Source organism: Callospermophilus lateralis, chromosome Y, assembly GCF_048772815.1.
Source record: "Callospermophilus lateralis isolate mCalLat2 chromosome Y, mCalLat2.hap1, whole genome shotgun sequence".
Lineage (NCBI taxonomy): Eukaryota > Metazoa > Chordata > Mammalia > Rodentia > Sciuridae > Callospermophilus > Callospermophilus lateralis.
The window spans coordinates 9,085,091-9,101,330 of NC_135326.1; the positions used below are offsets into that span (position 1 = coordinate 9,085,091).

Genomic DNA, 16,240 nt, shown 5'->3' on the forward strand with positions numbered 1-16,240 from the left:
CTTTGAAAGTTAAAGACAGACTAAAACGCACTGTGGAAAACACATGGATGGTTTCTCATTAAGTCAAAAAGAATCACCAGCAGACTCATCTTCTACTCTTAGGTATATCCCCCAAGTTATCAAAAACACAGACTCAGGCGTGTGTAAATTCACCCCCGATGACGGCCTATTGTTCACCACCACAGCCCAAAGGTGGAGGTCACCCACGTGTCTGTCCAGAGAGGGACAGACAGGCAGAAGATATTTCATCGACACGGCGGAATAGTATTCAGCTGTGGAAAAGGATGCAGGTTCAGAAAGAGAGAACAGATTGGAAGTGACTGTTTAGGCGAACGGGTTCTGGCAATGGATTATGGTTAGAGTATCGAATCTTCAAAGATGAACCCACGGTTCATCTTTCTATTCTGTGAGCTTCTTTTACTTTTGCAACTGAAAAAAAAAAAAAAAAAAATCCCTTCCAGGGGGTTGAGCAAGACTTCCCTGGCTCTCTGCCGGGGCAGCTCAAAAATCATGAGTCAGGCGACCTGTGAGATCTGGGCGCCCAGGACTTAGAAACGCAGCATTCATGAGCTCCCCTGTCACCTGGACTCATCTGCAATTGGAACTTCCTGGCACCGTTTCCAAATTGCTGTCGGTGCTGACTCTGCCTTGGAATATGCACATCACCTGATGTGACCCAGTCTGCCACCAAGGGCCAATGACGTTGCAAAACTTCCGACGCTACCTCCAGAGGCTCAGGGGCTGCTCTTCCCACCTGTATCATGGGACTCAGGACTCCCAGCCCTCCCAGGGTTCCACTGGGAAAAATCCTCATACCGAAAAGGTTAACAGTGCAGAAAAACAATACAGTTATTCCGTGCCGCAGGGGCAGAGAGACGTGCCACACCGTGCACACCTGTGATCCCAGTGGCTCGGGAGGCTGAGGCAGGAGGATGGCCCCCTGTTCAAAGCCAGCCTCAGCAAAACGGAGGCCGTAAGCAACTCAGTGAGACCCTGTCTCTCAATAAACTGCAAAACAGGGCTGGGGATGGGGCTCAGGGGTTAAGCAACCCTGGGTTGAATCTGTGGTATATTAAAAAAAATCCCAAACCCAAACAAAACACCAGATATCCATATATATATATATATATGTACAATGGCACACCAGGGGTCCCCGGAGGGTAGGCTGCAGGGACACTTTGTGCACAGAGAGCCAGGGCTGCAATGCACCACCTCAGCATCCAGAAACCCTGCAGGCGACCAGTTCCCTGCCCAAGAACCTCCTGTCGTCTATCTGCAAATCAGCGACCTGCGACCCGGGGTGTGCACATTTCCAGGCACACTCCACCGTCCAGGGACCAGCAGCTCCTAAGGATCCGGCAGCAAGCCTCTGCCTCCGCCTACCTCCGTCTCCTAGTCAGCCTCGGATTATTATTGACATTGGCACGTGACGTATGCGCACTGGGCATTGTTGTTCCCGCTGACAGCGCCGGAGGTGAGCTGGCCCCTGTTATGACACCGTGCATGCTGTCACTTATAACCCCGGGGCCCCACGGGAAGCTCCCCTGACTCAGAGCCCAGGGTGTCCAAGGGCTGGTTCCAAACAAGGCTGGGATGGCAGGGAGCCACGGAGCCCTAACTTCAACCCTGCAAATTCTGCCTTTGTTTTTCCGTGTAATCTGGAAGAAGCTGCCCATGTAGCAGAACGCTTACGTTATTTTTTAAATCATGCTTTTTACTATTGCATTATCATGATACAGAATAATGAGGGTGAAAATGTTGCTGCCCAGCTAACTTATGATCATTTTCTCTTTGGTACTGGGGACTGAGCCCAGGGGTGCTTGACCACGGAGCCCACATCCCCAGCCCTTTTTACACTTTATTTTGAATCAGGGTGTCTTGATGTTGCTTATGACCTCCCTAAATTGCCAAGGCTGGCCTCCAACTTGTGAATCTCCTGCCTCAGCCTCCCAGGGTGCTGGGATTACAGGCATGTGCACCCTGCAAACTTTTAAAATCTTTGCTGTATTTGAGTTTTAAAGAAATGCCTGACATTTACCAATCAAGTTTTTGGGGGAAAATAGAACTCATATCTAGAGATTTCTGCACCCTGATGTCACCAGCGATTATGTCATAATCACATTGTAAATGAATATCGGCGAATTTTCCCATTGGGACATTCTTGGTAATGTCAATACGGACACCTGCTCTTGGGGATCCTCTATCGAGGATCAAGCATTTTGCCAAAACAAAAAGAGAGAGAGGGCATGCAGAACAGGGCTACGGGAGGGGGCAGTCTTTTTATAAAATCATTCTGCATTTTAATGACATTGTTTTCAATGAAATGGTCTCTAACACCCTTCCAGTTCCATCTGCTAAGGCATGACACAGAGGAGGTAATTGGTAAGTGTCCGAAGTCTCTTCACACCCAAATATGATGTCACATGGGCACAAAGTGGACATCGGAATTCATGGTGGACTCCTATAAAGCTCAGCTGTCTAATCTGGGGGGCGTCTAATTTAGAAGGGATCACGTCCATCAAACGTCTCAGCGTCTCTCTTTGGAGAAAAATATCATCCATCCGGTTGGTTCCTAATTCACCTTCAGCATGCGTTGCCAACCTCATCTTGTCCCAAACGTTCACTTAATGGAATTCGTTCAAATTTTCAGAAAACGGACTGATTTCTAAGCCTCATACTCATTCCTCCGCAAACTGAGTCCTTTTATAGAGATGATGGAAAGAACGGAAAAAAACAACAACAAAAAAACCCAGACCTAAACAATGGGATGAGGATCAGAAACAGAGACCACATTCTATAAGAAATCCAGCACAGCGTGATCACAAACATGCATCCCCAGGGTCCTGGGCTTCCATCCAATAATTTCTGTGTACACCTCTTAATCAAGGAGAAAGGTCTGTTCTTTTTCATGTTTCTTTAGGACACAGATTCAGGGTGTCCACAATAAGTTTGGAATCTGCATCTTTAAATTTTATTTTTTTTGGTACTGGGGATTGAACCCAGGGATGCCCAACCCCTGAGCCCCCTCCCCAGCCCTACTTTGTATTTTATTTAGAGACAGCATCTCCCTGAGTTGCTCAGGGCCTCACTTTGGCGGAGGCTGGCCTTGACCTCTGGATCCTCCTGCGTCAGCCTCCGGAGCCAATGAGATAACAGGCGTGTACCGCTGCACCCAGCCGACATCTTTAAAATTTAAGAAAAACTTTCAAAGTGGAAAAGAAAAAATAAAAAAGAAGCACAAGTACTATTAATTCCCATTCACAATCCTTTTTTTTTTTTTTTCCTACCAAAATAGCAACCAGTGACAATCTTAGAGCAACATCGGTCTTGCATGACACACATTTGTATACGTTGTATCCCGTTTGGAAGCTGTGGACCTAACGCTAGTTACATCAGGTTGATTAACTTGCTTTTTTTTTCTTTGTATAAGCTATAATACCAAGATATGAGCCAAAGAAGTCAAAGCCCGGAGGCTTCTTTGGACGCAGTACAGGGAGGTAAGTAGCCCAGACGCCCTGATTCTTTCTCTCTGTCCTATCTCAGTATCTCCCTGGCACAGCGGCCGACGATGGTGACAGCGTGACAGCCATCCAACTCACCCGCGGACGCCTGGCTTCAGACACGGCTGCTCCCCGAGTTCTGGACCTGCGCTCCCAGCCCGGCCAGGAGCTCCCGCCGTGTGAGTGTGCACTCGACAAGCCTGGCCCTTTTATCAGGCCATCCCCGGTGGAAAAGTCACCACCGGGTCACGGACCCATCCATCATGGAGAAGTTATGTGGCTGCCTGCGTGTCCCTGCCTGGCCTCACGCCCCACGTGCCTCCGATGTCAGTCAGAGATAAGGTGCGCTTCCTGACCCGCGGTCCCCTGGGGGGGTGCTTTGCTGGCCCCTCTGGGTCCTCCCCTGCCATCGGAATTCACCCACGGGCTCTGGGGACCTTAGGGGAAGGGGGGTCCCCGAGAGCGTCTCCTGAACACGCTGCACTTTGCATTTCTTGCAAGAAAACACTGAGTGTCCACCGGAGGTGAGACGACGGGTGGGCACAGGGCCCCGGCTTGTCCTCTGTGAAGACGCATCGCGGTGGCTGCAGCCAGGGCCGGGCTCCGGATGATCTGTTCAGAGTCTCGGAGGCACCTAAGAGAGTTCCCCGGGACCCAGTCCAAAGAGCCCCGAGGAATGCATTCCCCTGTGGACACACCCAGGTGAGGCAACGGCTGGGAGGTCAGGGAGCTTCCTTTGTGGGTGCAGAGCGGGGAGGTGCCCTGTGACGAAATCCCCAGGGAGCCTCCAGACCCACAGCTCTGCAAAACCGTCACCCCACAAAGTAACCCGCAGGACTTCTGTGTCCCCACTCCCCCCTTGCACATGACGAACGTAACGCGGCTGGCGATGACCTCTCTCCATTCTTTTAAAATTATTATTATCATTTTTTTTTTTGTACCAGGGATGGACCTCAGGGTCCCTCCACCCCGGAGCCCCGTCCCCAGCCCTATTTTGCATTTTATTGAGAGACAGGGTCTCCCTGAGCGGCTCAGGGCCTCCCTTTGGCGGAGGCTGGCTTTGAACTGGCCATCCTCCTGCCTCGGCCTCCCGAGCCGCCAGCATGGTTCAGCATTCTCATCTGCCCTGCTTCCTCCTCCCAGGAACACTTTTATTAGTACTATTTTTGTTTCGCTTTGGGAATAGGGATTAAAGCCGTGGCCTCACTAAGCAAGCACCGAGCCAACCCCGACCTCTTTTTTTATTTATTTGGAGACAACGGTCTCCCTAGGTTGCCCAGGCTGGCCTCAAACTTGGGGGTCCTCCTGCCTCAGCCTCTACGGTTGCTGGGATCCCAGGTGGGGGGCTGCCATCGTCCACCTCCCGAGAGTTTCTGTGAAAGGAAGGTCTATCCGAAGGCAAACCTTCCTCCTCACTGGTTCCCAGCGGCTCCGGGAGACCCTCTGGTCATGCCCTTGTTGGACAGGTGCTGGAAATGCACTCTATACTGGCTCATTCCGACCTTCGCCGGTACCAAGTCAGACAGCAGTGAGGCTCTGTTGGCTTGGTGCCCCTAGAAACGCACGATCAGATCCAAAGCTCCGAAACCGGGAGCCCAAATGGACCTTTTCTCTTTATAAGCTGATTACCGTGGGCATTTGTTATAGTCACAGAAAGCTAACACGGCTTCTCAGTGTCCTGTCTGTGGCCTGGGGACCTTCCTTAGCTACTGAATTGAAGGTGAGAAGGACGCACAGGGTCCGGGGAGACCCACGGGAAACCCCCTCCCTCCCAGAATCCGGCTTCCACCATTACCGGTGACATGGGGGAGGGCCCATCAGAAAAGCAAGTCGGAGAACTGTGAGTCCTCTTGGTGGTTTGGGGTTACTGTGAGTTTTAATTATCGTTCGGTTCCTGGGCTTCTACAGGGGCCCAATCATGGTTCTCCCCCTGATATATTGCCTTCTGCCGTTGGAAGTTATAGCTTTATTATTAAAGCAAAAAAACTAAGTCCTCGTAAATTACCTTTCTTTAAATAGCCTTCCAGCCGGACTCCGGGAAGAAGGAGCCCGGGAAATTGATGGCCTCTACGGTTTTCCAGAGTCGTTTAAATAGCCCCAGGAAATGGAGCTGAAATATAGGCTTCTTAAACGCTATTCTTTATACATGAATACCAGGGCCCCCAACAAACAGAGCCAATGAAATGTGCCCACAAAACAGCAAGAATGCACACATTGTACCTGTGAGAGCCTGCTACTTCTTTCGCCTGTTATACAACTTCACCTATTATACAACCCATGCAATCGCTATTAATTTAAATATATAGAGGCACACACGTACCTTAGTACCTTAGCACCTTAGGTTTTAAGTCTCTTATGTAACCACACACGTGTGTCTCTATCCAAGGGGCCCCTGACTTGCGATGGTTAGAGTGTTTTCTTATTTTATTTTATCTTATTTACTGGACAATGATGGGAAAGTGATAGACATTCAGTAGAACCGTACCCCAAAAGCTGGATTGGCTCTTATTCCTGGGCTAGTGATATGTTGTGTGAGATTCTGACAGCTCGGGAGGCTGAGGCAGGAGGATCGTAAGTTGGAGGCCAGATTCAGCAACCAGCAAGGTCCTAAGCAACTTAGTGAGACCCTGTCTCAAAATTTAAAATAAAAAGGTATGAGCCAGGTATGGTGGAGCACACCTGTAATCCCAGTGGCTCAGGAGGCTGAGGCACGAGGATCGCAAGTTCAAAGCAACAGCGAGGCCCTAAGCAACTCAGGGAGACCCTGTCTCTAAATAAAATACAAAATAGGGCTGGGGGATAGGGCTCAGTGGTTGAGTGCCCCTGAGTTCAATCCCTAGTTACCACCCCACACCCCCCAAAAAGAGGTCTGGCAATATGGCTCAGGGGTTAAGCACCCCATGGATTCAATCCCTGATACCGTCTCAAAAATAGGCTGGGATCATTTGGTGGGATAAATGCAGTAAATTCATTTCCAACTGAAGACATTTTCAATTGACTAGAGATATAATCCCATTATAGTTGAGGAACATATGAATCTGGTATGTGGTGCATATGTTTATATATAAATATATACAAGATACATATGCCACATAAATGTGCATTAATATATAAAATATACTTATATACTCACACGTATCTATTTAATATCTATGTGTAATACAGGAATCAGCATAGGACATATAGTGTATGTAGCTAACATATAGTATGTGTAAATACACACCCTATTTAAATTAAATACATTTAATTTGCATACAGTATCTTTCTTAATTTTCTTAAAAGCAGACACATTACTTTATAGATATTACAGAACAGATTCTATATAACACGTAACATGGTATTTGCACGTAGTTTGACATATCTAAATTACCCGTGAAGGCATGCCCCTTCAGGTTTCTCCACGCCCCCACATCAATCGATTATGAACTTCTAAAATAAATGTGCAGGTGGCTGTGTCTACACACACACACGTATACACGCCCACATCCCATCACCCTTAATATTCTCCAAATTTCAAGTATCTGAGGGCCCCCAAGAGATTGAGAATCTGTGAATTTTACTCGGTGAATTTACTCTGTGATTTCCGTGTGTTTGATGTTCCTGTTCCTTGCCCACATCCCAAGTTCTTAGAAATTGATTGCTTCCAGATATCTGGTGGGGGGAGATTTGAAAATCAAAAGGAAGCCTAACTGTTACAGTCATCTGGCTTTTTTTTTTTTTTTTGTAGGAAGGATTGAACCCAGGGGTGCTTAACCACTGAACCACATCCCCAGCCCTTTTCATTTTTTTTATTTTGAGACAGGGTTTCACTGAGTTGCTTAGGGTCTCCACTAAGTTGCTGAGGCTGGCCTCCAACTTGCAATCCTCCTGCCTCAGCCTCCAGAGTCCCTGGGATCACAGGTGCGTGTCACTGCACCCCGCTCCTCTGGCGTTTCTAAAAGGATGTTTGAGGGAATCCAGTTCAGTGGGACATTAATAGCTAGAGATGGTGCATGAAGGTCCCTGTTGGCAAGTCTGGGAAACCTGAAGACAGTCTTTGGCCACAGGAATGGATGGGAGTTGTGTCATGAGCATGTGGCTTGTGGATTGCAGATGGACGGAGCCTTATTCAAGGCTTCCCAGGCTGACATGGGCAAGCTGGGGACAAGGACGTCCAGCCAGAGCCCTGCCCTTCCCTGATGTCAGCCTGCACTGGGACCAGGGACCCTGGGATCGAGCAGAAAACCAGCCATTCTAGAAGGGCCCGGCTGGGTGGGCCGTGCTGTGGCCCCTCGAGATTGATGTGTGACTTGCACAAGGTGCAAAATTCCTCGTTCTTCATGTGTCGGCGTTTCTTGTTGGTTATGATGTCTTTGTTTGTTGGTTTGTTGTCTTGGTGGTTGCTGGTATATTTTCCTTTCTTTTTACAATCATGATTGAGTTTTACTTTTATGTTAGTCGTAACCATTCAGGTTGTGGGTTTGATGACTTCACTACAATATAAGGACTTTGTAAGATGTACACGAAAATAGAATTCAAAAGCTTTGCTTTTTTTTTTTGAGAAAGCAAGACTGAGGTTCAACCCTGCCCCGCACCTTTCCAGGTGCGTGACCTGCAGCAGGGCGCGTAACTTCTCCGAAGCTGCTTGTCCTTATTTCTAGAAGAAAGGTTGCATTGCCTGCTTCTCAGGGTGGTTGACGGAACCAGAGATGAACGACACGTGGTCACTCCTAGCCACTTGAGAGCTTGTGGCTACTTCTACCCAATTTCTGAAAGAAGGAGACCATTTTTCCCTTCAGCAACTAATGGTTCTTTAATCTTGGGCTCTCGGCACATGCCGTTTAGAATATTTCTTTTTATAAAAAAAAAAAAAAAAAAATTCACGAATGCATCCTAATTATACGTAATAATAGTGGCATTCGCTGCGACACATTCGTACATGCCACAACAAAATAATTTGGATGATCAGCGAAGGCTATTAGGCTGATACCTGAAGTCCAGTTTTCTTGTTAGGAACGTGTTAGGAATACGCATTGGCATATTACGTGTTCCCTGTGCTTCACACGGAAGTCACTATGAAGGGGTTCTCCCAGGCCTGCTCCCCGTCGTGAAGAATCCGGTGTGCCCCTGGAGGGTGGTCCACGCCACAGACCCCCTGGTGTAGAGGGAGGGTGGACGCTGAGTGGGCTGGGGTGTGCGTGCTGGGATGCTGTATTTCTAGAGAGCTCTGGAGGATGCCCATGCTCCTGGTTTGGGGAGCACTGTCCCCCAGTGCAGGGTGGCAGACGTCACCTGTTTCCTGAGTGCACATTGTACTCACCCCCTGCCAACCCCATGGGTCCTGAAGGAAGGAGGCCGATACTGACCGCTCCCCCCACCCCGGTGGACCATGGCCTTTGACCCTTGCCCATTGCAGATGTGTCCTGGAGGGAGAAGAGCAAACAGTAAACTTCTAGGAAACAGTGGGTCCCAGAGATAAGCAGTGAACACCCAGTTCTGGGTTTTTTCACAGAGTCAACAAGTTTCAAAGTTTTTCCAGCTGCTTTCCTGAGCTAAAATTCACCTGGCTCAACCCGACGGTCCCAACGGCATGTCCGCAGTCTCCAGAGACGGATGCACCCTCCTTGTAAACCGTAAAGCCCCAACTCCTTCTGTAACCCAGAAAAGGGGGCCCTCCCGTGCCGGATGGATCAACTTCTCTGCAGAGTAAAGCGGAGCTTGCTGGTCCGAGGTCTCGCGCCTGCATCCTTCCTGGACCCGGGAGCTCACAACCTCCCTCTCCAAGGCGCCAGGCAGACGCAGACCTTTCCCAACTTGCAGCTGGATCCCATCCCGATAAACCCGTTCATAAGGTGAAACTCCCTGTAAGGCCCAATGTACTGAATGCATCCAACCTCCCAACCGCCCAGATTCTCCACCCAGCACCCTGGAGAGGGTCTTGGGTTCCCCCGGGTGATCCTGCAGCGGATGGGGACCTGGGGCTCCCCACTGGAACTGTCCAGCACCCTGCGAGAGGAGCTACCTCCTGCACAACGCTGGCTCCTCCCAGGTGAACTTAAGGCCAGCATCCAAGGATCACTTAGCAGCTGTCCAAATACAACAGATAACAGGCACCCACAGACTTCGAACCCAGACTCTGGACTCTACAAAGGACGTGATGTATATTCAAAAATATACACCAGGGAATAAGTGGCACCCGTAAGTTTATAGAGAGTGTGACGAAAGATGGTGCATTTCTGTTCCATCGGGGACTTTTTTTGGAGCTGGGGATTGAACCCAGGGCCTTGTGCCTGTGAGGCAGGCTCTCTACCTCCTGAGCTCCATCCCCAGCCCTTGTTCTGACAGCATTTCATGTGCTTTGACAGTATTATACTGTGGCTTCCTGGATCTTATCTGTGGCATCTGAAAGCGATTAGGAAAAGCAAGCCCCCTGTCCCATGAGGAAAACAGAATTTTTGCCAACATAAACTGTAATTCACAGAAGGAAACGATTCCTACTTCTGCATAGGAGCCGTCCCTGTTTGGCTGTTAGGAGAGTCATAAAGGAGTCAAAGTATGTGTACAAGACCTATCACCCCAATCTAGTTTGTGATAGAGAAGCATATTCACTCATCATACTGGATTATGTGGATTTTTTTTTTGTGTGTGTGTGTGGGGGGGGTACTGGGGATGGAACCCAGGGGCACTTAACCACCGAGTTACATCCTCAGCCCTTTTTGTATGCTATGTAGACACAGGCTCTTATTGAGTTGCTCAGGGCCTTGCCAAGTTGTTGAGGCTAGCCTCCCACTTGTTATTCTCCTGCCTCAGCCTCCTGAGCAGCTGGGATTGCAGGCATAAACCACTGCACCCTGCGGCTGACTCCATTTGCAAGAGCTTGTCTTCCATCTTCTGCATGCAAGGGATGTTTCAGAAGAATGTGGAAAATGAGCCTTTAAAACAACAGTGCGCTAGCTTCTGAGAGTATAAAGATGCGTAGAAAAATGTCCTCCTAAAAAACAATGACACGCACCACGTCTTCACGTCTGGGGAACAATAAAGATGAGAGCCACGCGTTTCTCTGATGTTCTCCTCTGCAGTTCACAGGAGGCTCTGCCGCCGCAACTGCAGTTCACAGAAATTGCCTCCCGCGATTCCTGCCCCGAGCTTGCAGTACACGAAATCCAGCAAGCATGACCCTCCCAAGTATCTCAAGTCCTTGGAAGTCTGACACCCTGGGCCTCTTCTTCTGAACGTTTGCTTATTTTTGCAGCACACATCTCTAGGAGGCTTCAAAAGACAGGCAAACCCCTCAGCTCACTGCTAGGAGTGAACTACCCCTGACCTAGGAGTCAGTTATGACACGGAAGCCAGCGCGTTCCTGCAGGAGCTTCCGATTTTTGTTTAAAGTGTTTAAAACAAACTTAAAAAAAAAAAAAAAAAAGACTAACAAACAAGAATGTCGTGATGTGACAGGAACAAAGAAAAATAACTTTCTCATCTGAATATCCATTTTTTTTTTTCCATTCCAGAGAACGGAAGGCAGAGTCTTTACAGAGATAATCGTGTGGCAATGTGATCATTTGGGTAGACTTTAACCCAATACGACAGGTGTTCTTAGAAAACGAGGAAATTTGGACACAGAGACTCACAGAGGGAATAGGATACTACAAGATACAGGAAATAACAACCACACATAAGCCGAGAAAAGAGACCTGGAATCGATCCTTCAGCCAACAGCACTTAGAAGGGAATGACCCTGAAATCACCTTGAGTTAGGACTCCGGGCTCTCATAAGACTGACCACACATTTCTGTTGCTCAGAGCCCCTCATCTGTAGGACTTTGTGATAACAGCCACAGTAAATTCATGCAGAGTCCGTGAATGACGGCTTTTGAGTTACAATCCCTTGTCTTCCCAGCATCCTCAGAGGGAGATTGCGGCTGCATGACACGGTGGAAAGCGGCTATAGATTGCAAAATGTAATTTTGTCGACCATATACTATTCCTTAGTACCAAGGGATTCCCTTGCCTCTTGCTCATTTGGCACCCTCGTTTTACACACGAGGGAGCTAAGGCCTAAATGCCCCCCACATACACCTCTACCATATATGACCTCAATTCTGGGGTCTCTGCCTCCGCTGACTGTGCCCTTAAGTAGAGAAACACACCCTCACGTTTTAAAGTGGAACTTCATCGTCTCTGCTTCTTGTAAGGTCCCATCCTCAATGGATGAGAAGAAGATGTAAAAATGGTAACAGGGAGGTCCTTTCTGAAGTTGGAGGGTGGGAGAAGCTTTTCAGGTTGCACCCTGAAACATTGGAAAACGAAAAAAAAAAAAAAAAAAAGGCAGGCAAAAAGCCCTAAGACAGGAACAGCTGCAGCACATTTTTTTTAAAATCATTTTTTATCATTTCAGGATCCTCCTTTCCTACCTGGATTCTGCCCAGCTTCCCCCTGGACAATGCACACTGATTGGCACATGCATTTTTTTTTTTTTTGGAACCAGGGATTGAACTCAGGGGCACCTGACCACCGAGCCACCACCCCAGCCCTACTTTGCACCTTTTATTTAGAGACAGGGTCTCGCCGAGTTGCTGAGTGCTGCGCAGAGAGGCGGATGCTCCACTGCGCATGCGCCCCGCGGCCCTGGTCCAGGACCCGCGGGGAAGCCGGCGGGCAAACCCGACAGGGAGCCTGGCCCAGGGACCCGGGGTCGGCTCCCGGGGGCTCGGACAGACCCGCTACGGGTGGCCGTGGGCAGGGCCATTTGTGTGCAATCGGTGGCGGGCGGCGGCGGCACTCGGAGCATCTTTGCCGGCCCCTTGCCCACGCCCCAGACCCCTGCCTGCTCCCTCCTTCCTCCTTGGCTCCCTTTCCCAGTCCTCCTTGACTCGACTCTGCGCGGCCTGAGGCTGCGAGGCTCAGCCAGATTCCGGAAACCGGCCAACTCCCGCCCCTCCCCCGCGCCCCTTCTGGGCTCGGAGACCGCGGCCGCGGAAGCGGCGGAGGCCCCGGCCCGCAGCGCGCGTGCGCGGAGCCGCGCGAGCCCGCCCGAGGGCGCGCGTGCGCGGGGGGCGCCTGAGGCCCGCGGCCCACTGGCGGCAGGCAGTGCGCGTGCGCAGCGAGGCTGCGGCGCGTGCGCGGGGACGCCGGGCGCGCGCGACTCTTCCCCGCCCCCTCCCCGGCAGAGATGGCTGCGCCCGCGCCCGCGTCCCCGCCGCGGCCCGTCACCCACCTCATCTTTGACATGGACGGCCTGCTTCTGGGTGGGTAGCGTCCGGCGAGGGCCGCCGGCCGAGTCGGGGCGGGACGGGGAGTTTCAGGGCTGGGGACCCGCGGCGCGGCGGCGTCCGGGCCGGGACCCTCGGGCTTCCGCGCGCTCCGCCCCGGGCCGTCCCCGAAGTCGGGCGGCGGCCGGAGCCCGCGGTCCCATGACCAGGCTGCGGGGTGCGCGTCGCTGCCGCGTCTCCGCGGCCCCAGCGCCCGCTTCCGGCGGGGCCCGAGCACGTGGGGCGCCGTCCCTGGGGACCCCCGGCCGGTATGCGGCTCGGTGGCCGCCTGTCCGCCCCGCCACCCGCCCAGCCTCAGTGTCCCCATCTGCAAAGGGGCGCGGAGGGTACCTGCCCCCGGGCCGCCGGCCGAGCGAGGTGAGCGCACCTTGATTGTCGCACCCCACAAGGTGTGGCTTCTCACCCCGGTGGCCTCGTCCCCCTGGGGACCTGGTCCCCATCCCCGGCATTTTTGAATGTCACACCTGGAGCCGGGAGGTGGGGTGACCTGCACCTAGTGGACTCCAGCCCATTGCACAAGACAGCTCAGAAGCCAGCCATGACAAGGACTTATCCATCCCCAGGTGTCCCGGTTGGTGCAGAGGTGGGGAAGCCCTGCCAAGTGGCCTGGCTGCCCAGCCCCGCCAGCCAGCAGCGAGGGCATTACCCGGGATGGGCAGAGGCTGGTGCCCCAGCCCACACCTGCCCCCGTGGGACTCTGCATTTGAACCCAAGCGCCTGCAAGTTTGAGCAGAGCCGCTCTGCGGATCTGAGGCCCCACAGATCCTGGAGGGTGTACCCTGGTCAGTGCAGGTCGTGGGCAGTTCGCTAGCCTGGAGGAAGCCAGGGAGAGTTCAAAGATAACACCAGGTAGATAACTGCAGACAGCAACTCTACCCCCACCCTCAGCAGAACCAACACAGTGAGCCACGCTCAGCGTCCCACGCTCACACCAGACCTGCAGATGAGTCAACATCCCACACACTGCCCTTCCACGGCTGACCTCTCCGTGTGCATAGCTGATGGCTGATCTCAGAACACGGCTAGGTAGGAGGAAGTATTTGCCTTTGACTAATTAAAAACAAAAACAAAGTCTGAAGCACAGAGAACTGTGAAGTCAGCTCTCTGTCCCTGTGACAAAGCAACGGAGAAAAACAACCTTCAAAGGAGGAGAGATGTGTTGTGGCTCACGGTTTCAGTCGGTGGTGGGCTGTCTCCCCCGCCCGGGGCCTGTGGTGAGGAGGGACACCATGATGGAGCCGACCTGTTCACCTTGTGGCCACTGGAAAGCAGACAGAGGAAGTGATGGGGAGAAAGAGATAGTCCCCAAGGCACACCCTGGAGGACCCACACCCTTCAACCAGGTCCCACCCCCTGTAGTTTCCACCACCTCCCAAAAATGCCACTAAATCACAAATCAGAGCCTTCAGGATCCCATCACTTCCCAAAGCCCCACCTCTGGACATTGGTGCAATTGGGGACCAATAGGGAACATTCAATTTCCAAATTATAAGACACCTAAAAGTACTTGCCCAAGGTCTCACAGCCAGTACAGAAGTTAGCTAGCGGGGGAGAAAGATTCTGAATTGATTTGCTTCTAAATAAGAGTGACAATTAGCTCATCTTCATGTTTGAATGTGACCTTGGTCTCTGTTCATACTGCTGAGTATTCAGTGGTAATGAGACTGATTTTTTTTTTTTTTTAAGACACACCAACCAGTCTCTTTATTTTATGGACACAGATGTAAATCGCTGAATTTCAAAAGGGTTGAAGAAATCCCCACGGAGGTCCCTAATTGGAACAAGCAGCGTCTTAGGTGCTCGATTTGAAACGACTCCATTTCAGGCAGTGTTTGGGATTGCTAAGTAGAGTTCCTAGACGTGAATTTTCTTACTCAAGTGGTCAAGAGGTTTAATTGTCAAGTACATTCCTTATCCCCCTAGTGAAGGGTCCAGGTGACCTGTTCTAAGAGGCTCATGAATTTTAATGCAAACCGAGATCTCTCATTAAAGTTAACTTGTAAAACTAGCTGGATGCCTGGTTTTGATCCTAGATTCACATAGAGCCATCTGGATGTGGCTTGGGTGGCATTGCTCGTGGCGGATAGTTATGGAGTTATGGACCAGGGTCTCTTGACAGCTGAGCTGGATGGGTTCTCAGAGGCTGATCAGCACCGTTAGGGAGTCCTCTCTTCTGATCAGAGAGTCGCATTCCTCTTGTTTGGGAAGAGAGACCTAACCCTGTTACCCTCCCCCATTTTCTGCCCTCTTGTCTTCCCCAGGTCTCCTTTCAGGTCTCCCCAATAAACCACAGCTTTCCAAAGGGCCAAATGGTACCTCCTCTGATTCTGACTGCAGTATATCTTGTTTGCATAACAATGTATCAGGGATTTCTAAGGGCTCCTTTCTCTGTGGGTCTGTTTGTCTTTGGAGTTTTGAATGCACTTCCCCAGGAGGCCGGCTTTGTCCCGTGTAGCCCCAGTGGTGCAGTTCACAGGGAAGTGAAATCCAGAACAGTTTCAAGGGGAATGCTGTGTTACTGGGAACTTGTGTAAAGCAAGAACGAGGAAGTCAGCAGGACTTCAGCGAGATTCTCAAGGACGCCCGCGCCCTTTACAGTGAGTGTGGTTGTGCTGTTGATTGTCCTTTTACACAGAAAGCGCACTTCTGGATTTTTTTTTTTTTTTTGGTGGTTGTTGACACAGGTAGCGATGAATCGGCTGTGACTCACATAATAGCCAGTGCCATCAGAGAAAGAGAAGAGGGACATGATTTTAAGGGAAGAGGCCAAGTGTCTGGGCCCCTCAGCACCAGGGTAGGGACAAGAGCCAAATATCCCGGTTGCTTCAGAAGTGGAGGGATCTTGCTTTGCGGAGTGGCTGGGTCTCAGGAGTACAGTGAAGCCACGGTGTTTTCTGAGCAGCTTCAAACAAGCAGAAGGATATAGGCAACTCTGATTTGGATGATGTGTTTGTCCAACTCAATGTTCCCCAAAATATTGTTCACACATAGTATCAGAAACCTGGAGTTTTGTTACACCTGTTTTTAATACTAAGTCCTCAAAATTTGTGTATTTTACACTCAGCACATCTCAGAGTGACGTGGGTTTTTCTTTTTTTGGGGGGAGGGCACTGCAGATTGAATTCAGGGGCCCTTGACCCCCGAGCCCCATCCCCAGCCCTACTTTGGATTTTATTTAGAGACAGGGTCTCACTGAGTTGCTCAGGGCCTCGCTTTGGCTGAGGCTGGCCTTGAACTGGCGATCCTCCTGCCTCAGCCTCCCAAGCTGCTGGGGAGCTGGCTCACTTTGAGGGCTCACTGGCCACTTACTGGCTGGAGGGCACAGACCCAGATATGGGACAGCAGCCCCCCTGGGTCAAGGCGGAGGTGGGAAGGTGGACGTTAAAAAGGCACAGAAAGAGCCATTTTGGTGAACACAAAGGTGAAAGGTGTTTTTTAGGGGTCTCGTACAGTAGTTATGTAAACTTCGTAGAGAGTCATCAAGGAGAT

General features: G+C 50.9%; 2 protein-coding genes across 4 annotated transcripts in view; one reads left to right on the top strand and one right to left on the bottom strand.

Moving 5' to 3' along the window:
• Sts (steroid sulfatase) overlaps nt 1-12,926 on the bottom strand; it is a 94,233-nt gene extending 81,307 nt beyond the window's left edge. For both annotated transcript variants that reach the window (XM_077107834.1, XM_077107833.1), the window contains exon 1: nt 12,697-12,926. The gene's annotated coding sequence lies outside the window, so the exon portion shown is untranslated. The remainder of the gene's footprint in view (nt 1-12,696) is intronic.
• Pudp (pseudouridine 5'-phosphatase) overlaps nt 12,638-16,240 on the top strand; it is a 122,362-nt gene continuing 118,759 nt past the window's right edge. For both annotated transcript variants that reach the window (XM_077107835.1, XM_077107836.1), the window contains exon 1: nt 12,638-12,727. In XM_077107835.1, the coding sequence (XP_076963950.1) occupies nt 12,652-12,727 (76 nt within the window). In that variant the 5' untranslated portion in view covers nt 12,638-12,651. The remainder of the gene's footprint in view (nt 12,728-16,240) is intronic.